The sequence below is a fragment of the Nothobranchius furzeri genome, chromosome 9, assembly GCF_043380555.1.
Source record: "Nothobranchius furzeri strain GRZ-AD chromosome 9, NfurGRZ-RIMD1, whole genome shotgun sequence".
Lineage (NCBI taxonomy): Eukaryota > Metazoa > Chordata > Actinopteri > Cyprinodontiformes > Nothobranchiidae > Nothobranchius > Nothobranchius furzeri.
Window position 1 is genome coordinate 41,710,986 of NC_091749.1, and position 18,703 is coordinate 41,729,688.

At 45.3% G+C, this 18,703-nt stretch overlaps 2 protein-coding genes across 2 annotated transcripts; one reads left to right on the top strand and one right to left on the bottom strand.

The window, feature by feature from the left end:
* The first annotated feature begins 32 nt into the window (after positions 1–32).
* LOC107381711 (long-chain fatty acid transport protein 2) lies at positions 33–14,903 on the top strand. Its single transcript, XM_015953536.3, has 10 exons — positions 33–592; positions 1,450–1,659; positions 1,778–1,936; positions 2,154–2,278; positions 12,623–12,817; positions 12,963–13,053; positions 13,121–13,316; positions 13,934–14,031; positions 14,288–14,418; positions 14,500–14,903. Exons 1-10 carry the CDS (start codon positions 127–129, stop codon positions 14,671–14,673), a joined length of 1,845 nt encoding a protein of 614 aa, XP_015809022.3. The 5' UTR covers positions 33–126; the 3' UTR covers positions 14,674–14,903.
* Positions 14,900–18,691, bottom strand: hdc (histidine decarboxylase). The gene is made up of 11 exons (XM_070554851.1): positions 18,488–18,691; positions 18,264–18,377; positions 18,066–18,188; positions 17,848–17,985; positions 17,628–17,771; positions 16,772–16,838; positions 16,518–16,680; positions 16,358–16,448; positions 16,162–16,260; positions 15,977–16,078; positions 14,900–15,687 (listed from the first exon to the last, which is right to left on the bottom strand). The coding sequence occupies exons 1-11, from the start codon at positions 18,650–18,652 to the stop codon at positions 14,920–14,922; spliced, it is 1,974 nt and encodes a 657-aa protein (XP_070410952.1). The 5' UTR covers positions 18,653–18,691; the 3' UTR covers positions 14,900–14,919.
* Between the last annotated feature and the right edge of the window lie 12 nt (positions 18,692–18,703).

An 18,703-nucleotide genomic window follows, 5' to 3' on the forward strand; every position in this document is an offset into this window, starting at 1 on the left:
AAACAGAGGAAATCGAGGACAAAGTTCAGGAGGCGTAATTGGGAGCAAGCTTCCTCCAGTCAAGGCGCTGAAATCTGAACCCTTCAGTACTCCCGCACCAGAAGGACTGAAACATTCCTGCTCACAATGATCGCATACATTCTCTTTACCGTTTTGGCAGTTTTGCCAGTTTTGCTTTTCTGGAAAAACCCATATATTATGAGCGATTTAAAATTTGCAATGACTGTACTTCACATAGGAATTAAATATAGCAAAATTACTAGAAAGTTTTATAGTATCTTGGACTGTTTCATGGAAAAAGTGTCGGAACATCCGCAGAAGACGTTTCTGGTGTTTGAGGGAAGCTCCTACACGTACAGCCAGGCTGACAAAGAAAGCAACAAGGTGGCCAGAGCTTTGTTGACACATGCCAACCTGAAGGAAGGGGACACAGTGGCTCTCTTCCTGGGCAACGAGCCTTACTATGTGTGGACCTGGCTCGGACTGGCCAAACTAGGCTGTGTATCATCGCTTCTCAACTACAACATCAGATCTAAATCCCTGATTCACTGCTTCTCCTGCTGCGAAGCCAAGGTCGTCATCACTAGTGCAGGTAAGATGGAAAAGTCAAGCACTACCAGAACAGGAGCTTCCTTTTCAATTTTCAAGAAACTCCTGAAGACCCTGCTCTTCAGAGAGCATCTTCTTAACTGTCCACTCCTTGTTCCATACTCTCCATGACTGATGTCAAGTTGTTGTTGTTATTGTTGTTGTTAGCCTCAAGGGCAATATGCCAATTATCGCTTGTAAGTCGCTTTGGACAAAAGCGTCTGCTAAATACATAAACATAAACATAAACAACATCACAGTATCAGTGTATCTGAAAGACTTATGGTAAATATAAATCATTCAGTTCATCTAATGGACTCTTGCTGAAGTTGCTGCCTAAATGTTAAAGCACACAGACGTTGCTGTGATGAGAGAAAATAAAAAGAGGTGAGGAAATTGTGGATTTGGCAGAACAAATGTAATCCTCACAAACTTATGCTGCCTCAGCGGTTACCACGGTGACCCAAATGAGTCACTAGCAGCAGCTTTAATATTTGATGTTAGCTCTCTGTACTCATCTTTTGCAAATCAAATGTTGGCGTGTTGCTAAGATCATTGGAAAGGTGAGGCAGTAGCTGCATTTGCAGCATTTAAAGTTATTTCTGAAAATCTCTATTTTATTAATGTTATTTTAGTGGTTTTGTCTGATGGCTCTTTGCTTTTAATCCAGTGACACAAACACATGAGTCTTTGCAGGAATGAGACATATTAATGGATCTTTTTCCCAATAGTCTTGTAGAGAAGCTGAGGTTTGTTGTATCTATATCCACTTCTTTAGCAAACCATCATTTTCCTCTTCTATTGTCACTGCAGAATCCTCCAAAAAGGTTTCGCACACTCATATTTGCTTTACTTGTCCAGAGCTGTGTGGAGCGATAGAGGAGGTGTTGCCCACCCTGAGGGAACAAGGCATTCGTGTGTTTGTGCTCAGTGAGAAAAGCGATGTGGAGGGCATCGAAAGCCTCTCTGATAAGATTCAGCAGGCCTCAGATCAGCCTCTGTCACCTCAGCTGAGAGCCAACGTTAACCTTAAAAGTCCCATGTTGTACATTTACACTTCAGGGACCACAGGTAATCCTAATAATCTGAAGTGACCTGTAATTTGCACCTATATGTCTTGTTTGTAGTGGCCTTGAGCAACAACTGTAAGGTTATAAAAACATAAACCACTGCTTCTGATATCTTTTAGGACTTCCTAAGGCAGCTGTAATTAACCATGGGAAAGTGTGGAGGGCAAGTTTCCTTCAATACATGATTGGCGTGCAATCCAGCGATGTTATTTACTTGTACCTTCCTCTTTACCACACGGCTGGCTTTCTGATGGGATTTTCCGGAGCCATAGAAAGAGGTAATGCACAAACACAACTTTATGATTCTTGCTGATGATAAAATCAAGTTTATTACCAACTAAACCAAAGAGTAACTGACCTCAAACAAAAGGCAGTTTAGCTCTGGTTTTCGCTGTTTGACTTTCAAAGTCACAAAGTTCAGTCTAATAGGTTAAAAGCCCTGACTGAGGTCTCGATGTGATGGACTCTGAAACATGTCTGTATCTCTGTTTTCAGGACTCACCATTGTTTTGAGACGTAAATTCTCAGTTTCCAACTTCTGGGCTGACTGTAGGAAGGACAACGTGACAGTCATTCAGTACATAGGAGAGATCATGCGTTACCTCTGCAACACACCAAAGGTAAAATATATCACCATCACATTATTATACCGAATCAGAAAAATGGAATGGCCTTGCCCATATTTATTATCGAATTTTACTCATTATGAGATGTTTGAATTTTTGTCTCATCAGCTTAATAACTGAAGAAACTTTTGCATTTCAGGCTTGCAACACATTCAAAAGACAATGAGAAGTAAAGATTTGATCACTTGATATTGGCCTAATTCTTTCCCTTAACTATTAAATGCTATTCTAAGACCAAGAACACAATCCATCCATCCATCCATCCATTGTCTGAACCCGCTTTGTCCACATAGGGAGGTGGGGGGGTGGGGTCGGGGGGTGGGGGTGGGGGGATGCCTATCTGTAGCGGTCAACGGGCAGTCAGGCAGGGTACACCCTGGACAGAGTGCCAGTCCATCGCAGGGCAACACAGAGACACACAGGACAAACAATCACACACACTCACACCTAAGGACAATTTAGACAGACCAATCAACCTAACAGTCATGTTTTTGGACTGTGGGAGGAAGCCGGAGTACCCGGAGAGAACCAACGCATGCACAGGGAGAACATGCAAACTCCATGCAGAAAGATCCAAGGCTGGGAAGCGAATCCAGGACCTTCTTGCTGCAAAGCAACAGCTCTAACCAATGCACCACTGGGCAGCTGAGAACACAATCAATACATTTAATTTAGTTTCAGTCTTCGTGCATTTTCCTAGTTCCTATAGCTTTCTCAGCCAAGCCTTTGAAACAAGTGCAGAACAGGGAACTAGTTCAACTTGTTCTTTTGCCCTCTTTGCAACACCGTCAGCCCTGGTCCTATAGGCCCACCATCTTGCATGAATTAGCTGGTGACTAATTAGCTGTTTGCAGAACTGCAGGACCTGCGGAGAGTCCATTCAGTCACTGCATTAGATGTGTTTGAGCAGGAAAGCAAACAAAACAAGTATGGAAGTATGTGTGATCACTAGTAGGTAAGTCTCTGTCCTTGAGGTAAGTCAAGATAAGAGTTGAGTTGTCAAGTTGTTAAGGTTAGGTGTCAGATTAAAGGTTATGAGAAAGGGCTGGAGATTTGTCAATTCAATTCAATAATACTTTATTAATCCCAGAGGGAAATTAGAGTTTCAGTACACACAGTTCTGAGATCAGACTTACATACATACATACATGACAAGAATTGGTGACTGTGGTCATTCGCAACCCGAGTCGAGCTACAGTAATAGATCAAGAGGGTTTATATGAGGATAGAGTCGGGGGGAGGGAATAAAGGCACTTCAGAGTTACTCTCACCCGAGAGGGTAGCTTTGCTATGCAAAAAAAAAAAAAAAAAACACCTCAGACAGATATGCACACACTTCAGACATTACACAACATAAGTGTCCACTAAAGCCGGGCGTACACTGTGCGACTTTTTCCACTCGTAGCACTCAGCTTCAGCTCAAACTGTACGACTTCCTCGCAGAGCAGATCTCACGAGTCATGTGCTCACACTTCATGACCCAGTTATTGGATGCGACCTGACTGCTCACACTGTACGTCTGGTAGCAACACGTCGGCCCTAAAAATATGCTAAAAATAGCAGTTTTTACACAACACGTTAGACTTTTTTGTCTTGTTTTGCCTGTTGTCCTTCGGGAGTGCTGCAGGAGGACACACAGGGATTTATGGGGGTTGGATGAGTAAAACGAAATAAAGAAAGTAAATCTGTGTTTTGTGATCAGTTTAATTTGACATGAACACGACAAACACGCTTTCTTGACAATCCTTGTGAGTAAAAAAAAACGTGTAGAAACAAAAACGAACGTGTGTTATTAGGGAAATAGCGGGGAGCGGTGTTGATGCAGGATTGCGCATGCGCCGTGAGTGGTTCTGATACATTTTGGGTCGCAGCTGCTCGCAGCGCTGCTTCAACAGTGCGATACCCTCACGAGGGGTGAGCAAAATATTAAACACGCCAGAAGTCCGTGCGAGCTCACGACTGCTGATCGGCAGCTGGTCACGTGGTGTTAATCGCCTCTCGTAACCCCCTGTACACTACACGACCGCTCGGCGCAAAACTCGCCCCGATGTCGAGGATTCTCGCACGACTGGAAAATCGGCTCAAAAAAGTGAAAAAGTCGCACAGTGTACGCCCGGCTTAAGTGGGGAGGTAGGGTTGGGACTCTCCTCACTTCAGTGCATGCAGTCGCATGGTGCAGCGCTCATCACCTCCATTTGGACAGGGGAGGGAGATAATGGGATAGAGAGCACAGTGACTCCTAGATACGGTTCCACGGCCTTCACCGGCCACAGTCCCGCTCAGGCTGGGAGAGGGAGAAACAGTTGCCTAGCAACGGCAGCATTCCACATTTCTTCTGAGGGGGGAGTTTTTACTTCAGCCTTATAGGCTCAAGGGCACCAGATTCAGAAAAGGATTGTTTTGGGGACAGACAGAGATAATTTCCTCTCTGCCTTAGAGTTCTGTTGGTCATCAACCCCTCTAGATCCATTAAATAAACATTCTTCTTCCCTCAAACTGCAGCACATGGTAATGATACCAAAGTGTACTGGAGGAGACTATGAAGAGACTTTTGGCAGACTCCTTTTGTTCCTAACCACAATTTTGTACGTGTGGCGACCAAACCTCCCTAAGAACGTTGCATAGGTCATGTCCATATTCAGTCCACCGGTCCAAGACCAATTCTGGACTTCTGTAGGATGTGCAAACTAGGTCGACTATTTAGAACCCTCTTGGACATCAATTATGACATGACACTTTTGGACCTTGGGTTGGGTAACTTTTTTTGGACACCATAGGCACATCTAACACAGGTGCAGGAATCATGTTGAAAACATGATCCCTGCACAAAGACACGTTGCAATGATGTAATTTTAAAGGTAAAATCCTAACCCTACAAATGATGTTTTGATGTTTCTGGGTGACGCAAAAAGACATCATCTGGCATCACAGTCTGCAACTTCTGGAGACAAAAACTGGATGTGCAGAAATGACCTGGAAACGATGTCGCTTTTAAAACTCAGGCGTCTAGGGGACCTGGGGCAACATCAAGGACTTGTGACAAAATTGATAAAAGTTTATAAAGGTTTTTAATTTATTTTCTTGTTGTTTAATTTTTCAAAAGAAATGAACATAAGTGGCTCTAGGCCTAGCAAAAACCAAATTTAAATGAGAGCTCTAAATCACTGAACACTGAAAAACCACAAGTGATCTTAATCACACCAGAGTCTCTTATATATGTCGACTAATAGCAGCATCAATCACAGTCCAAGTCCAAATGGGAGACAACAGGTCAGAGGAAAGAGCTCTGAATGTTGCTCCACCAGGATGTGCTCCAGAAGGTCTTCTTCTTCTTCAATGGGAGACACGGCAGGCTAGACACCTTCAAGGGGTATTGCTGCCCCAGCAATGATGGCCAATTGCCCAAGATTCACACAAAGATCTTGTGTGGCACCTCCCGTACATGCCAACCTTTCGAAGAAAAGCCAAAAGCACCCCCTCTACACGTCGATCTTCCAACCCCAACAAAGAACGCAGGTCAAACACAGTCACACCAACAGTCCCCAGAAAACCAAACAGGGCCTGCCACTCAACCACACACAGACGACAGTGCAGAAGGACATGAGCAACCGTTTCCCACTCCCCGCAAGCACAACAACCATCTGGATATCGACCCACCAAAAACAAACCTCCCTAAGCGTGTCAAAACCTCAGAATCCCTCCTCCCACACTCAATGGCTGGCCCACGGGCACCTACATGACGCCACAGCCTGTAGTACGTCCGCCCAGCCATCCCTGCATCCCAGGAGGACTGCCACATGTTTAGAGCCACTCAACCAATCTCAGAGAGACACTCCAGTAGACCCAACCTCACACTCAAGTCCACGTTCTGATGCCGCGGCGCACCCTTCACAGCAGTGTCTGCCTCCTCGTTGCCCACCCCTACATGAGCAGGTACCCACACAAAGCTCACCATACACCCCAATACCACCAACCTATGCAGCTGCATCTGTATCACCGCCAACAGTTCAGGCCTAGACCAGGAACACTGCCCCTTCATCGCCATAAAGCGGCCGCAGAATCTGAGCACACGACAGAGTGGGACCTGCAACTGAGCCTCAATCCACTGCAGGGCCACCAAATCGCCACCAACTCCGCAGAGAACACAGCGCACCTATCCCCTATCCTCGACCACATCAATACCCCAAAGCAGGCACAGCCAGCCCCACTGCCACCCTGCCCTCCGTCACCAGAAGGTATTTTATGCTTGGAGCCTTTTATCAGCCACTGATTCTGATTCCCCTCAGCTGGGCGCTTCAGGGCTGAGCCAGGAGGAGAGTGGCGCTGCAGAGTTGCTCCTCTTTGCACAGGAGAGGATGAAAACAGAAGAAATGAAACACAAAGTAAAACAAATGGCTCCGTCCGTAACAGTCACTGCAACGTGTCTTTGCACAGTGGGAAGCTGCAAACGAAAAACTTAGCTAAACATTGATTGTACCTGGATCTGTACAGAAAGAGTATGATGCAAGACGTGCTGAATCATACAACAGCAAACCAAGTAAGGAGATTAAACCATGTTTATTTAATAAGGACAACTAAAGGTGTACAAAGGAGGCGAGGGAGAACAAAACTCCAGGCAGGGTTGCTTTTGTGTTGACTGGAGACAAGAGGGAGGGGTGTCCGGTTCTGAGAGAGAGTAGCAAGACACAGGTACCAAAGATCCAGGTGGGAGAGCGGGTCGGTCTGAGGGGGGGAAATGAGACATGGCCTGAGGTGATGTCCAGGACTGTTATTGAAGCGGTAGAGTTATGGAGAGTCGAGTACCTGGAGCAGTACAGAGAACAAGAGTCAAAAAACATAAAATCCAAACTAAGAAACTAGAGACTAGAGACAAAACTAAAGACGAGTCACTGTTAAGCCCTTTTCAGACAGACATTCTGGAACATTTGCGGACAATTTAATCCGGTTTTTAACCGGAACTGTGTTTTCAGACACACCACTTTTGTACCGGAACTTGTCCTTTCGGCTGCGTTCACACAGCAGGGAAAAGTTCCAGATGTCTGACGGCGGCGGGGGGTGGGGGGGTGGGAGGGGGATCGGACTTATGTTAAGAAGAAGAAGAAAATATCATTTCTATAGCGCCTCTCAAGATAAAAATCACGAGGCGCTTAAGCATAATTCTGCGCACACGAAGACGCATAAGAGACCTGGATGATGAAGCTCAATGGTTAAAGTAATCACTGAAGCGGTGTGAAGCGCTCCGTCGCGCGTCTAGACGGTACCGTAGGAGGCGAGCTGCCGTGGTTCGCCGCATGCTACAGCAGTGGGCTATATAGGTGTGCACAGCGTCCCCCGGTCCCCTCCTCCTCCCCCTCCCTCTTGTCCGGAACTTTACCTCACCAGTCTGAAGCAGTCACCCTGTCCGTAACAAGTCCGGACCTGTTACTAGGGGCTTCGTCCGGATAAATTCCGGAACACGTTATCCGGATGTTTGTATTCAGACAGAAAGGTCTTACGGACAGATTCCGGAACATTTCCGTTTTTCATGGCCTGTCTGAAGGGGGCTCTAGTGTCAAGTGGTATTACTCGACCATTGATGGAATTGCAGCTGTCCCGCTCTCTGGCTCCACTCACCTGCAGATCAACTCAGAAGCAGTTACACAGGAGAGAGGCACACCTCAGAGTGTGACAAAGACATTTTATATAATATATATATATATATATATATATATATATATATATATATATATGTGTGTGTGTGTGTGAAGGTGCAAAGAATTCACCAAACACCTTGAAGGCAACAAGTGTTGCCTGTTTCTTCATCTATCTCAGAAAGAGTAAACTTTTGCCAAGAGTGCTGATGAACTCAAAACAACAAATTTAGTATGTTAACCTTTGTTTCATGTTTCCACTGTTTGATGGGTGATCGCTGAAATCCTCTGGCTTAAAAAGGTTTCCACCTCCAATGGACAAGCTAAAAAAAAGATCTTGTTTTTATTTCTGTTTCAGTAGCTTAAGTTCTGATGTTTTACTGTTGTGCTTAATGAATAATTTTCAAAGTAATCCCTTTGAAATAAATTAGCTGATGAACGAGTTAATTTCAGGGGTTGTTTTTGGTCATTTCCTTGCTGTTTGCTTTCAAAAACCAGAATTTTCTGAGTTTAATAAAATACACCATGTAGAGAAAACATGTAAATCCATTTAAGTATTTTTTTTTATTTTTTTTTCTAATTTCTTTTTTTAATTTGCCCCAATGTCAGCATACAATATGAATAGATTGCACTATATCCAGATTTTAAAAGTCGAAGTTATTGTGTATTATTGTTTATACCAGGGAGCCATTTTCAGACAGCATGCTGTTTCATACCATCTATACACAGATGACTGTAGAATCTATTTTTCACTTAAACCCACTGACTCCACTAAACCTCTGTTTGATTGTCTTCATGATGTCAAGCAATGGCTGGCTGATAACTTCCTCCATCTGAATGACTCTAAAACAGAGGTAATCGTTTTTAGTCCTGACAATGTTAGAGCAACCCAGCAACCTGACCTCCACTATCTGTCTCCTAATGTTACTTCTGCTATTTCCAACCTTGGAATAAAAATAGACCCGGTTCTGAAGATGGATGCTCAGGTCCATAGCACAGTCAGGTCCTGTTTTTACCACCTCAGGCGAATTTCTAAATTAAAATCCATCTCTCTACTTTGCTGGAGTTGCTCCGGGTGAGAGGCGGAGGGCTGGGGTTGGCTTTTTGTTAGCCCCGAGACTCTCTGCCTGTGTGTTGGGGTTTACCCCGGGGGACAAAAGGGTAGCTTCCTTGCGCCTTCGGGTCGGGGAACGGGTCCTGACTGTTGTTTGTGCTTATGGGCCAAATATCAGTTCAGAGTACCCACCCTTTTTGGAGTCCCTGGGACGAGTGCTAGATAGTGCTCCATCAGGGGACTCCATTGTCCTGCTGGGGGACTTCAATGCTCACGTGGGCAATGACAGCTTGACCTGGAGGGGTGTGATTGGGAGGAACGGCCCACCTGATCAGAACTCGAGCGGTGTTTTGTTATTGGACTTCTGTGCAAGCCGCAGTTTGGCCATAACGAACACCATGTTCGAACATAAGGATGCCCACCGGTACACTTGGTACCAGGGCAGCCTAGGTCACAGGTCGATGATAGATTTTGTAGTCGTATCATCTGACCTGCGGCCGTATGTTTTGGACACCCGAGTGAAGAGAGGGGCGGAGCTGTCAACTGATCACCACCTGGTGGTGAGTTGGATCAGATGGCAAGGGAACATGCCGCGTAGACCTGGCAGACCCAAACGCATAGTGAGGGTCTGCTGGGAACGCCTGGCAGAAGAACCTGTCAAGACGGTCTTCAACTCCCACCTCCGGCAGAGCTTTGACCACGTCCCGAGAGCAGTGGGGGACATTGAGTCCGAGTGGGCCTTGTTCCACTCTGCGATTGTCGAGGCGGCTGTTGCTAGCTGTGGTCGTAAGGTGGCCGGTGCCAGTCGTGGTGGCAACCCCCGTACCCGCTGGTGGACACCAGAGGTTCGGGGAGCCGTCAGGCTGAAGAAGGAGGCCTACAGGGCGTGGCTGGTCTGTGGGTCTCCGGAGGCAGCAGACAGGTACCGGATAGCCAAGCGGGGTGCAGCAGTGGCAGTTGCCGAGGCAAAATCTCGGGCGTGGGAGGAGTTTGGTGAGGCCATGGAGAAAGACTATCGATCGGCTCCAAAGAGGTTCTGGCAAACTGTCCGGCGCCTCAGGAGAGGAAGGCAGCAACTCGCTCACACTGTTTACAGTGGGGATGGGGAGCTGCTGACGTCAACTGAGGCTATAGTCGGACGGTGGAAGGAATACTTTGAGGAGCTCCTCAATCCCACCAATGCGCATTCTGAGGAGGAACCAGAGCTGGGAGGCCTGGGGATGGACTGTCCGATCTCGGGGGCAGAAGTTGCTGAGGTAGTCAAACAACTACACAGCGGCGGAGCCCCGGGGGCGGATGAGGTTCGTCCTGGGTATCTCAAGGCTATGGATGTTGTAGGGCTGTCATGGTTGACACGTCTCTACAACATTGCGTGGTCATCAGGGGCAGTTCCTAGGGAGTGGCAGACCGGGGTGGTGGTCCCCATCTTTAAGAAGGGTGACCTGAGGGTGTGTTCCAACTATAGGGGGATCACACTCCTCAGCCTCCCTGGAAAGGTCTACTCCAAGGTACTGGAGAGGAGGGTCCGATCGATAGTTGAATCTCAGATAGAAGAGGAGCAATGTGGTTTTCGTCCTGGCCGTGGATCTGTGGACCAGCTCTATACCCTTGCAAGGGTGATGGAGGGGGCATGGGAGTTTGCCCAACCAATCCACATGTGCTTTGTGGATTTGGAGAAGGCTTATGACCGTGTCCCCAGGGGCACCCTGTGGGGGACGCTCCAGGAGTATGGGGTGGGTGGCTTTCTGTTAAGGGCCATTCAGTCCCTTTACCAGAGGAGCGTGAGTTTGGTCCGCATAGCCGGTAGTAAGTCGGACCTGTTCCCAGTGAGGGTTGGACTCCGCCAGGGCTGCCCTTTGTCACCGGTTCTGTTCATCACTTTTATGGACAGAATTTCTAGACGCAGCCGTGGTGTGGAGTGTGTCGAGTTTGGTGGCAGGAGAATCTCGTCTCTGCTTTTTGCGGATGATGTGGTCCTCCTAGCTTCATCCAGCTCTGACCTTCAGCTCTTGCTGGGTAGGTTCGCGGCCGAATGTGAAGCGGCTGGGATGAGGATCAGCACCTCCAAATCTGAGACCATGGTTCTCGACCGGAAAAGGGTGGCTTGCCACCTCCGGGTCGGGGGAGAGGTCCTACCTCAAGTGGAGGAGTTTAAGTATCTCGGGGTCTTGTTCACGAGTGAGGGTAGGAGGGATCGGGAGATCGACAGGCGGATTGGTTCGGCGTCTGCAGTGATGCGGACGCTGAGCCGATCTGTCGTGGGGAAGAGGGAGCTGAGCCAGAAAGCCAGGCTCTCGATTTACCGGTCGATCTACGTCCCAATCCTCACCTATGGTCATGAGCTTTGGGTAATGACCGAAAGAACGAGATCGCGGATACAAGCGGCCGAAATGAGTTTCCTCCGTAGGGTGGCCGGGCTCAGCCTTAGAGATAGGGTGAGGAGCTCGGACATTCGGGAGGGACTCGGAGTAGAACCGCTGCTCCTCCGGATCGAAAGGAGCCAGTTGAGGTGGTTTGGGCATCTGGTCAGGATGCCTCCTGGACGCCTCCCCGGGGAGGTGTTTCGGGCATGTCCTGCCGGCAGAAGGCCCCCGGGTCGACCCAGGACACGTTGGAGAGGTTACATCTCCAATCTGGTCCGGGAACGCCTTGGGGTCCTGCCGGAGGAGCTGGTGGACAAGGCCGGGGAGAGGACGGCCTGGAGCTCCCTAATTGGGATGCTGCCCCCGCGACCCGGACCCGGATAAGCGGAGGAAGACGAGACGAGACGAAAATCCATCTCGAGTGTCCGTCATCTACAATCTGTGATTCACGCGTTCATCCCTTCTCGGCTTGATTACTCCAACTCCTGCTTGTATGGCATCAGTAAAGACACTCTGTCTATACTTCAGCTTGTCCAGAATTCAGTAGCAAGGTTCCTGACTGGAGCTGACAGAAGACGGCACATTACACCGCTCTTAAATCACTCCACCGGTTGCCCGTTCAGTTCAGAAGCAATTTCAAAATTCTGCTTCTTGCATTCAAATTTTTGAACAGTCAGGCATCTCCCTATCTGTGTGAACTCCTTCATTACTACCACCCTCCTCGTGCTCTTAGGTCTGAAGATCAGCTCCTCCTAACTGTCCCTAAGGCACGTTTGAAGACCCGCGGGGAAAGGGCTTTTTCTGTCTGTGCCACAAAATTGTGGAGCTCATTACCTCTTCGGGTTAGGCAAGCACCCTCTATTGCTGTTTTTAAATCACGCCTGAAAACACACTACTTCTCCCTGGCCTTCAACACCCAAACCATAAAGCATTAACTCATTCTTAGTGTTTCCACCTTGTTTGTTCAATTTTAAATTTGTGTTTTTATATTCTGGTTTTACTTGTTCTATTGGTTTTAGTTTGTTGTTCTTTTAACTCTTTTATCTTTTTTTACTTCATATGATATACACAACTATTTTAGCTTGTGTTTTTTAGTTATTTGTTTTTATGTGCAGCGCTTTGGTCGGTTGTAATGCCGCGTTAAAAGCGCTCTACAAATAAAGTGGCATGGTATGTTATGCTAGATGCTAATTTGTGTTTGTTTCACCAGCCCAGTGATGAATGTCACAAACATTATGAATAATTAGTTGAAGTTTGTTTGTAATTTTTCCTTCTTTTAACATTTTCCTAGCGGGACAATGACAAGGACCATAAAGTACGTTTGGCTTTTGGGAACGGGATAAGAGGGGACACCTGGAACGACTTCCTGGATCGATTTGGGAACATTCGTATCTGTGAATGCTATGGAGCGACTGAATCAAACATCGGCTTTGTCAACTATGTTGGGAAAGTTGGAGCTATTGGGAAAGAGCACTTCCTCCACAAAGTGAGACAGAGTCAATACGTTTTTATCTAGTCACTTGTCATGTCAGATTCATTTCCATCATTGCAAATTACACTTAGTAGCATGCAGGTCTCTCATCAGTGATTAAATCTTTTCTATTTGTGTTACCGTTCATTTTTTCCCCCAGAGGAGTTATCCATATGCCCTAATTAGATATGACACAGAGAAAGAGGAGCCTGTCAGAGACGCCAGGGGATTTTGTATTGAAGTCCCAGAAGGTAAACAGTTTACCTCTGGTCCTGTCCTCCTCTATCCAATACGGTGCATAACTTTTTGAATTTGCAGGAGAAACTGGTTTGCTGGTGTCAAAGATTGGAGAACAAACACCTTTCAGTGGGTATGCCAAAAACAAACAGCAGACAGAGAAGAAGAAGCTGAAAGACGTTTTTGTGAAAGGAGACCTCTACTTTAATAGTGGTGACCTTTTGAGGATAAACGAGGGTTTTGTCTACTTTCAGGACCGCATTGGAGACACTTTCAGGTCAGTGGATGACGCAGACTGAAGGAATGTGACAAGCTGGGCAATTAATCAAAGAACACATTTATCCATTATTGGCTTCTATGTTGACTTTTTGTAGTTTAATTTCTTTTTTATTATTATTAAATCAGATTTAAATTGAGAACGTTTAGAAACTAATTCAGATCTAGTTTTAATTTCCTATGTATAAATATGTAATAATTCCACTTTTAAAACTTATGTTTCTGATCTACTTTGACTCAAAAACAACATGATTACAGGATCAGATCCCCACTGGGTAACTCTTTATTCAGAGATTTTTTTAATGGGTCATTTATTATTAAAACACTTTTGTTCAGCAGGATGGTTTTGTGCCTGTGTTCACTCTGATTAGCCCAAACATTACTGGCTAATACAGTACGGTAAAAATCTGAGCTTTTTAGGCTGCAGAACAAATTCTATCATCTGTAGTTTTGAATTTATTTTTTTTTAGTAGTGATTTATCTGTGAGTCACAAGACTGACATAGAAACACTTTTTGTGACTAAAAGTATTAACTGATCCCATTGAGACTAGTTAGTTAATCTGACCTTTCATCAAGTGTGTGCAGGTGATGTCTGCATGTTCTGTTCTCTAATGCAGGTGGAAAGGGGAAAACGTGGCAACCACAGAAGTAGCTGATCATCTTCTGGCTGTGGATTTTGTTGAAGAGGCTAACGTTTATGGGGTGAAGGTTCCAGGTAAATAAAATGGTCATCCATTCATTCATTTTTCCTGTGCAGAGGGTAGCCATTGCTACAGAGGAGGGGGGCACCTATCACAGGACCAAATGAGGGCATCTTTACAAATGATTTACCAGTATCCTCGTGTTACATTCACTAAATTCAAAGTGCCATACGTAGGATTTTCTTAATAAATCATTCATCAAAACTCTTTTTAAATAAAAACAAAAGCACGTTATACAGTGAAGTTTGTCTTTATTTTGTGGATGTTTAGGGCACGAAGGGAGAATTGGAATGGCGGCCCTGAAGCTGAAAGAAAACATGGATTTTGAAGCTAAATCTATTTATGACCATGTTAAATACTTCCTGCCCAGTTATGCAAGGCCACGCTTCATTCGTATCCAGGTAAAGTAAAATACCTTCGAGAACTAAAACTCTGAAAGCATGTAGGAATGTCACACGAAGTTGTTTCGTTTTGTGGAATAGGACTCCGTAGCTGTGACTGGAACTTTTAAGCAGCTGAAAGTGAAGCTGGCTGAGGAGGGCTTCAACCCAAACATCATCAAGGATCCTTTATTCTTCCTGGATGACAGTAAAGGCTACATACCAATGACCAAGGAGATATTTGACTCCATCTTGGAGGGAACACTCAAGCTCTGATTAATTTCTGGCTCTGATTGTCAAATTGTGTTTTTAATTCTTTAAACGACACACAGTGCAGAATAACCACAAATGACTTGTACACTGAACAGATACAGCACACTGCCCGAGAGGGGAACATTTCACACAATAATGATTATTTTTCAACAATTCAAACCATACGTTAAATCAATCCACTCTTATTTAGTGATCACCAGTTAATCAGAAATGGTTTGTGCAGATTCAGAAAAGCCCAGACAAAAGCTGTTACAGGAGTTGAGCTGTGGTGCTGGTTTCCAGTGGAGGGGTAGAGGGAGCTTTACTGGCTGAAGGAGAAGCAGGTATGCAGTTCATCCACCTGCAGCTGGAGTACAAGTGTTTCTGAGGTCCCTGTGAAACCTTCAGAGGGCAGCACAGCTGGTGCCGGCCACACTGGACCCACTGGTTGCAGAAACTGGGCACGCTGTAGAACTTTGTTAACTTTCTTAGGTCCTGTGTGCCCAGAAGAGTGGGACTGGAATGCACTTTGTTCATGTTTAACACTGACCCAGGTTCTGTTGGGCCACCTGTAGCTTCTTTTACACTGGGTCTTATTTCACAGTCGTGGCCAAACAGTGGGCCGACGCAGGTGTGAGATAGAGGCTCGCTGCTGCAGCTAAGGGAGCGCATCTGTCTTCTTGGTCGATTCCAATCTTTGTCAATCCATAGCTCCACTTGAGCTTTCTCCAGCTGGGTGACCACATCGTCCTTCTCCTCAGAAGTGTCGTCTGAATTAGGGTCTTCATTCTCCTCCTTTCCTTTCACCCTGTCCTCACCTAGTCCTGGCGGGTTATTCGAAGCCTTCATCTCAGCAAGAAGAGCTGAAGCTGTTTTAGAAATGACTTCCCAGTCCTTCAGAATGTCATCCGCAGTCGTGAACTGGGAAGTCACTGAATATCTGATGATGCGTTTTCTGTGGATTTCTGCAAGAATCAGGTACATGGTCCCAGAATGGGTCAATCTTCTCAGCAGCTCCTCGGTAAAACTGTTTCCTGCCTATATTTAAAAAAAAAACAAAAACAAACAAAAAAAAACAGGATGATTTGTAATGGCAGCAAAGTGAATTTTCTGCTGCACCGTGTCAGGGTTTAGCCTGTAAACATTTACTAGTATTGCTCTATCTTTCCCCTTAAGCCACAATAAGCTAACTCATCTTTGAACGAGGTGTGCCAGTTGGTATTAGTTCATCTCAGTAATAATTAACCACTTGGAGAAATGCTGCTTCATGCAAAGAGCTTAACATCTTGATACTTTACTGCCTTTAGTTTAAAGTCTTGCTTTTTACTTTCAGACAAAAGACCACCAGTCCAAGGTGCCTCTCAGCAGGAACCTCAAAATTTGGGTCACTCCTTATGTGAGATTCCAAGAGGTTTGCCATCTCAATCCCCTAAAATAAGACAAGGAAATCAACAAGTTATAAGAGTTTAGCATGTTGCCACTTTAACAAAATAGGAGTCTCATTCCACTTGCATGTCTGATGTGAGCCTGCAGGTTCGTCAGCCCAAACGAGCGCAGGACAAACCATAGCTTCAGAGATCGAAACCGCCGGCTGAGAGGAATTTGCCAGTGCTGGACATGAGGGGGTAAAAAAGTAGTTTTATTAGTTTGAGTGGCTCTCTTAGTCCTAAAATTTAGATTCTGGTTAAGAAAGAACATAGTATAATACCATGAAGTCTGTGGTTGCTTTTGAGTTTTCATGTCTGAGGTAAACAGGGTCAACACTGAAGGTCTGCTGCAGCTTAAATTTGTCTTTTACCCTAAGAAAAAAAAAAACGTTTCTATTCAAATTTGTTTTTTATGAAGCTGAGGACAAAGTTGAAACTCACCAGAAAGCTGCGCAGTCAGAGTGAACCATCATCCACTTTGAAGAGTTAAAAACAAAGGATTGTGCAAATTCAATGCCCTGCAGGGACCAGCGTAGTTCAGGGCATAAGTAGGCTGAGCCGGCGTACGCAGCGTCGACGTGGAGCCAGAGGCCCTCTTCTTCACCTGCACAAAGGATCAAATGCTTTACTTGTTGCGCATGCACTAGTTTGACAATTAGTGAAGGTTTCTTCTAAGTAAAAGTGTAAAGACGCACAGACTGGTCCCAGTTCAGACAGCTTGTCGAATGCACACACGCCTGTTGTTCCCAGAGTCGCACACAGCTGACCAGGAGAGAAACAAATTGCATCTTGTGATTTTTCTTTAACATATACACTCTGGTCTTTCATTATAGCTGATCAGTGGCCATGGCTAATTATTTTAGTCATATAAAATGTAAATAACACAAGGATAGAGGTAACTGAAGAAGAATAATAGTTTAAACATTTAAAAATGAAATGCTAAACCATTTTTCATGAATGAAATGTTTAAACTTAAAACCAAGTTTCTTTAAAACAACAAGTCTAAGATAACAGAGTAAAACATTATGATGAGGAGGCCAACGTCCACATGTGAGGTGCAGAATCTCAGAAGGAAAATGTTGTTTTCTGACAAATGAAATAGTTTGCATGTTTATTTAGGTTTTGATGTCGATATTTTCTACCAAATGACTAAGATTTATTCTTTAAACGTGTATTTTTCACCGTTTGTTGACAAATGAAAATTTGGAACATCATCTCAATCAAATCCTTTTCCTTTTTGATTAATTTTAATAAAACACTAATAAATAAACGTTTTCTCCTGTTATATATGTATGATAAAGCCAGAAAATGAGTTTCATATCTTATGAAATCTCAGAGTTAAACACCAGATCACTGGGAAGACAGTACAGACGACGTGAAAAGTCCCTCGTGTTAAAATCTTCGCTGTGTTCTTGAACGCATCCACAAAAAATAATATAAATCAAGTTCTGCTTGCATTTGTGTTGCAGGAGCTAACCTAAAGGAAAGCTACTAGTTAATGAAAACATAATTGTGAAACACTGTGTGACAGTTTGAGTGTCAAATACACACCATAAAAGGAACAAGGCCCCTCCCCCTGTCCTCTTCAATGGCCTGTTTCAAGGCGTCTCCCCTCAGAGACAGCGTCTCATCAGTGGGCAGAAACCTGATCTTCACCAGAGAGATCAGACCGGCCTTTTCTACCGAGGAATGAGCCTGTGAGAGACGTTACTCATTAAACCCAAGTGCAGTCAATAAACCTAACAGCAGAGTAAGTTAACGAACACTCGACCTGATCAGAGGCGTAGCCTATCAGTCTGGAATTGAGAACTGAGTCGTCAATGTCCTGATCCAGTTCGGATCGCAGCTGCAGGATTTTGTCTTTCCTGGCTGCTAGGAGAGCGACCAGTGTGCTCTCACTGACTGTGCTCTAAATGGGGTCAGGTCAGAAAGAGCTTTGTTGGCTGAGACTACTATGAATGATTAATGGTAAATAATGTTCTCACAAACCTGCAGCAAACCTCCGCCTCGGCTGTGCGGATGGCGATGCATGAAGAAACAGGGGAGACCCAGTGCTTTACACAACCAGTCCATCACATTCATTTCCAGTTCTGTGCAGGCTGGGCTGGATGCCTGATAGAAACCAAAGCACAGAATGAAGCGTGGTGGTTCTCTTCTGCTGTTGTGTTTTAACCCTAACCCACTTACCCAAGTAAATCCTAGACAGTTGATGGCATTGGCCAGCATGTCCCCCAGCATGGAGGGCCATGAAGTCAGACAGGGGAAGTAGGCGTGCATGTGAGGGCTCTGCCAGTGAACAACCTGGACAACAACCAAAGCCGTTCCTTACGTTCATTATAATGAAGACAAACAGCATAAATAAATGTAATTATTGTTTGTTGGGTGTATGATGGGTGTCAGTCAGCACTCACTCCTGGCATGATGACTCTCTCAATGTCGTTGAAGATATTCTCCCAGTCCTCCGGTTCTGTAGGTGCAGCGTCAGGAAGAAGTTCTGTCATGTAACCCGGTTTCACATCTGGAATAACCCTCCTCTCCCTGATGGAGTTCAGGTAACGAGTGATGTAGTCCACCATCTCCTTTCCTGATCAGTAACAGACACTCACTTTAGCAGCGTTCCCATCTTT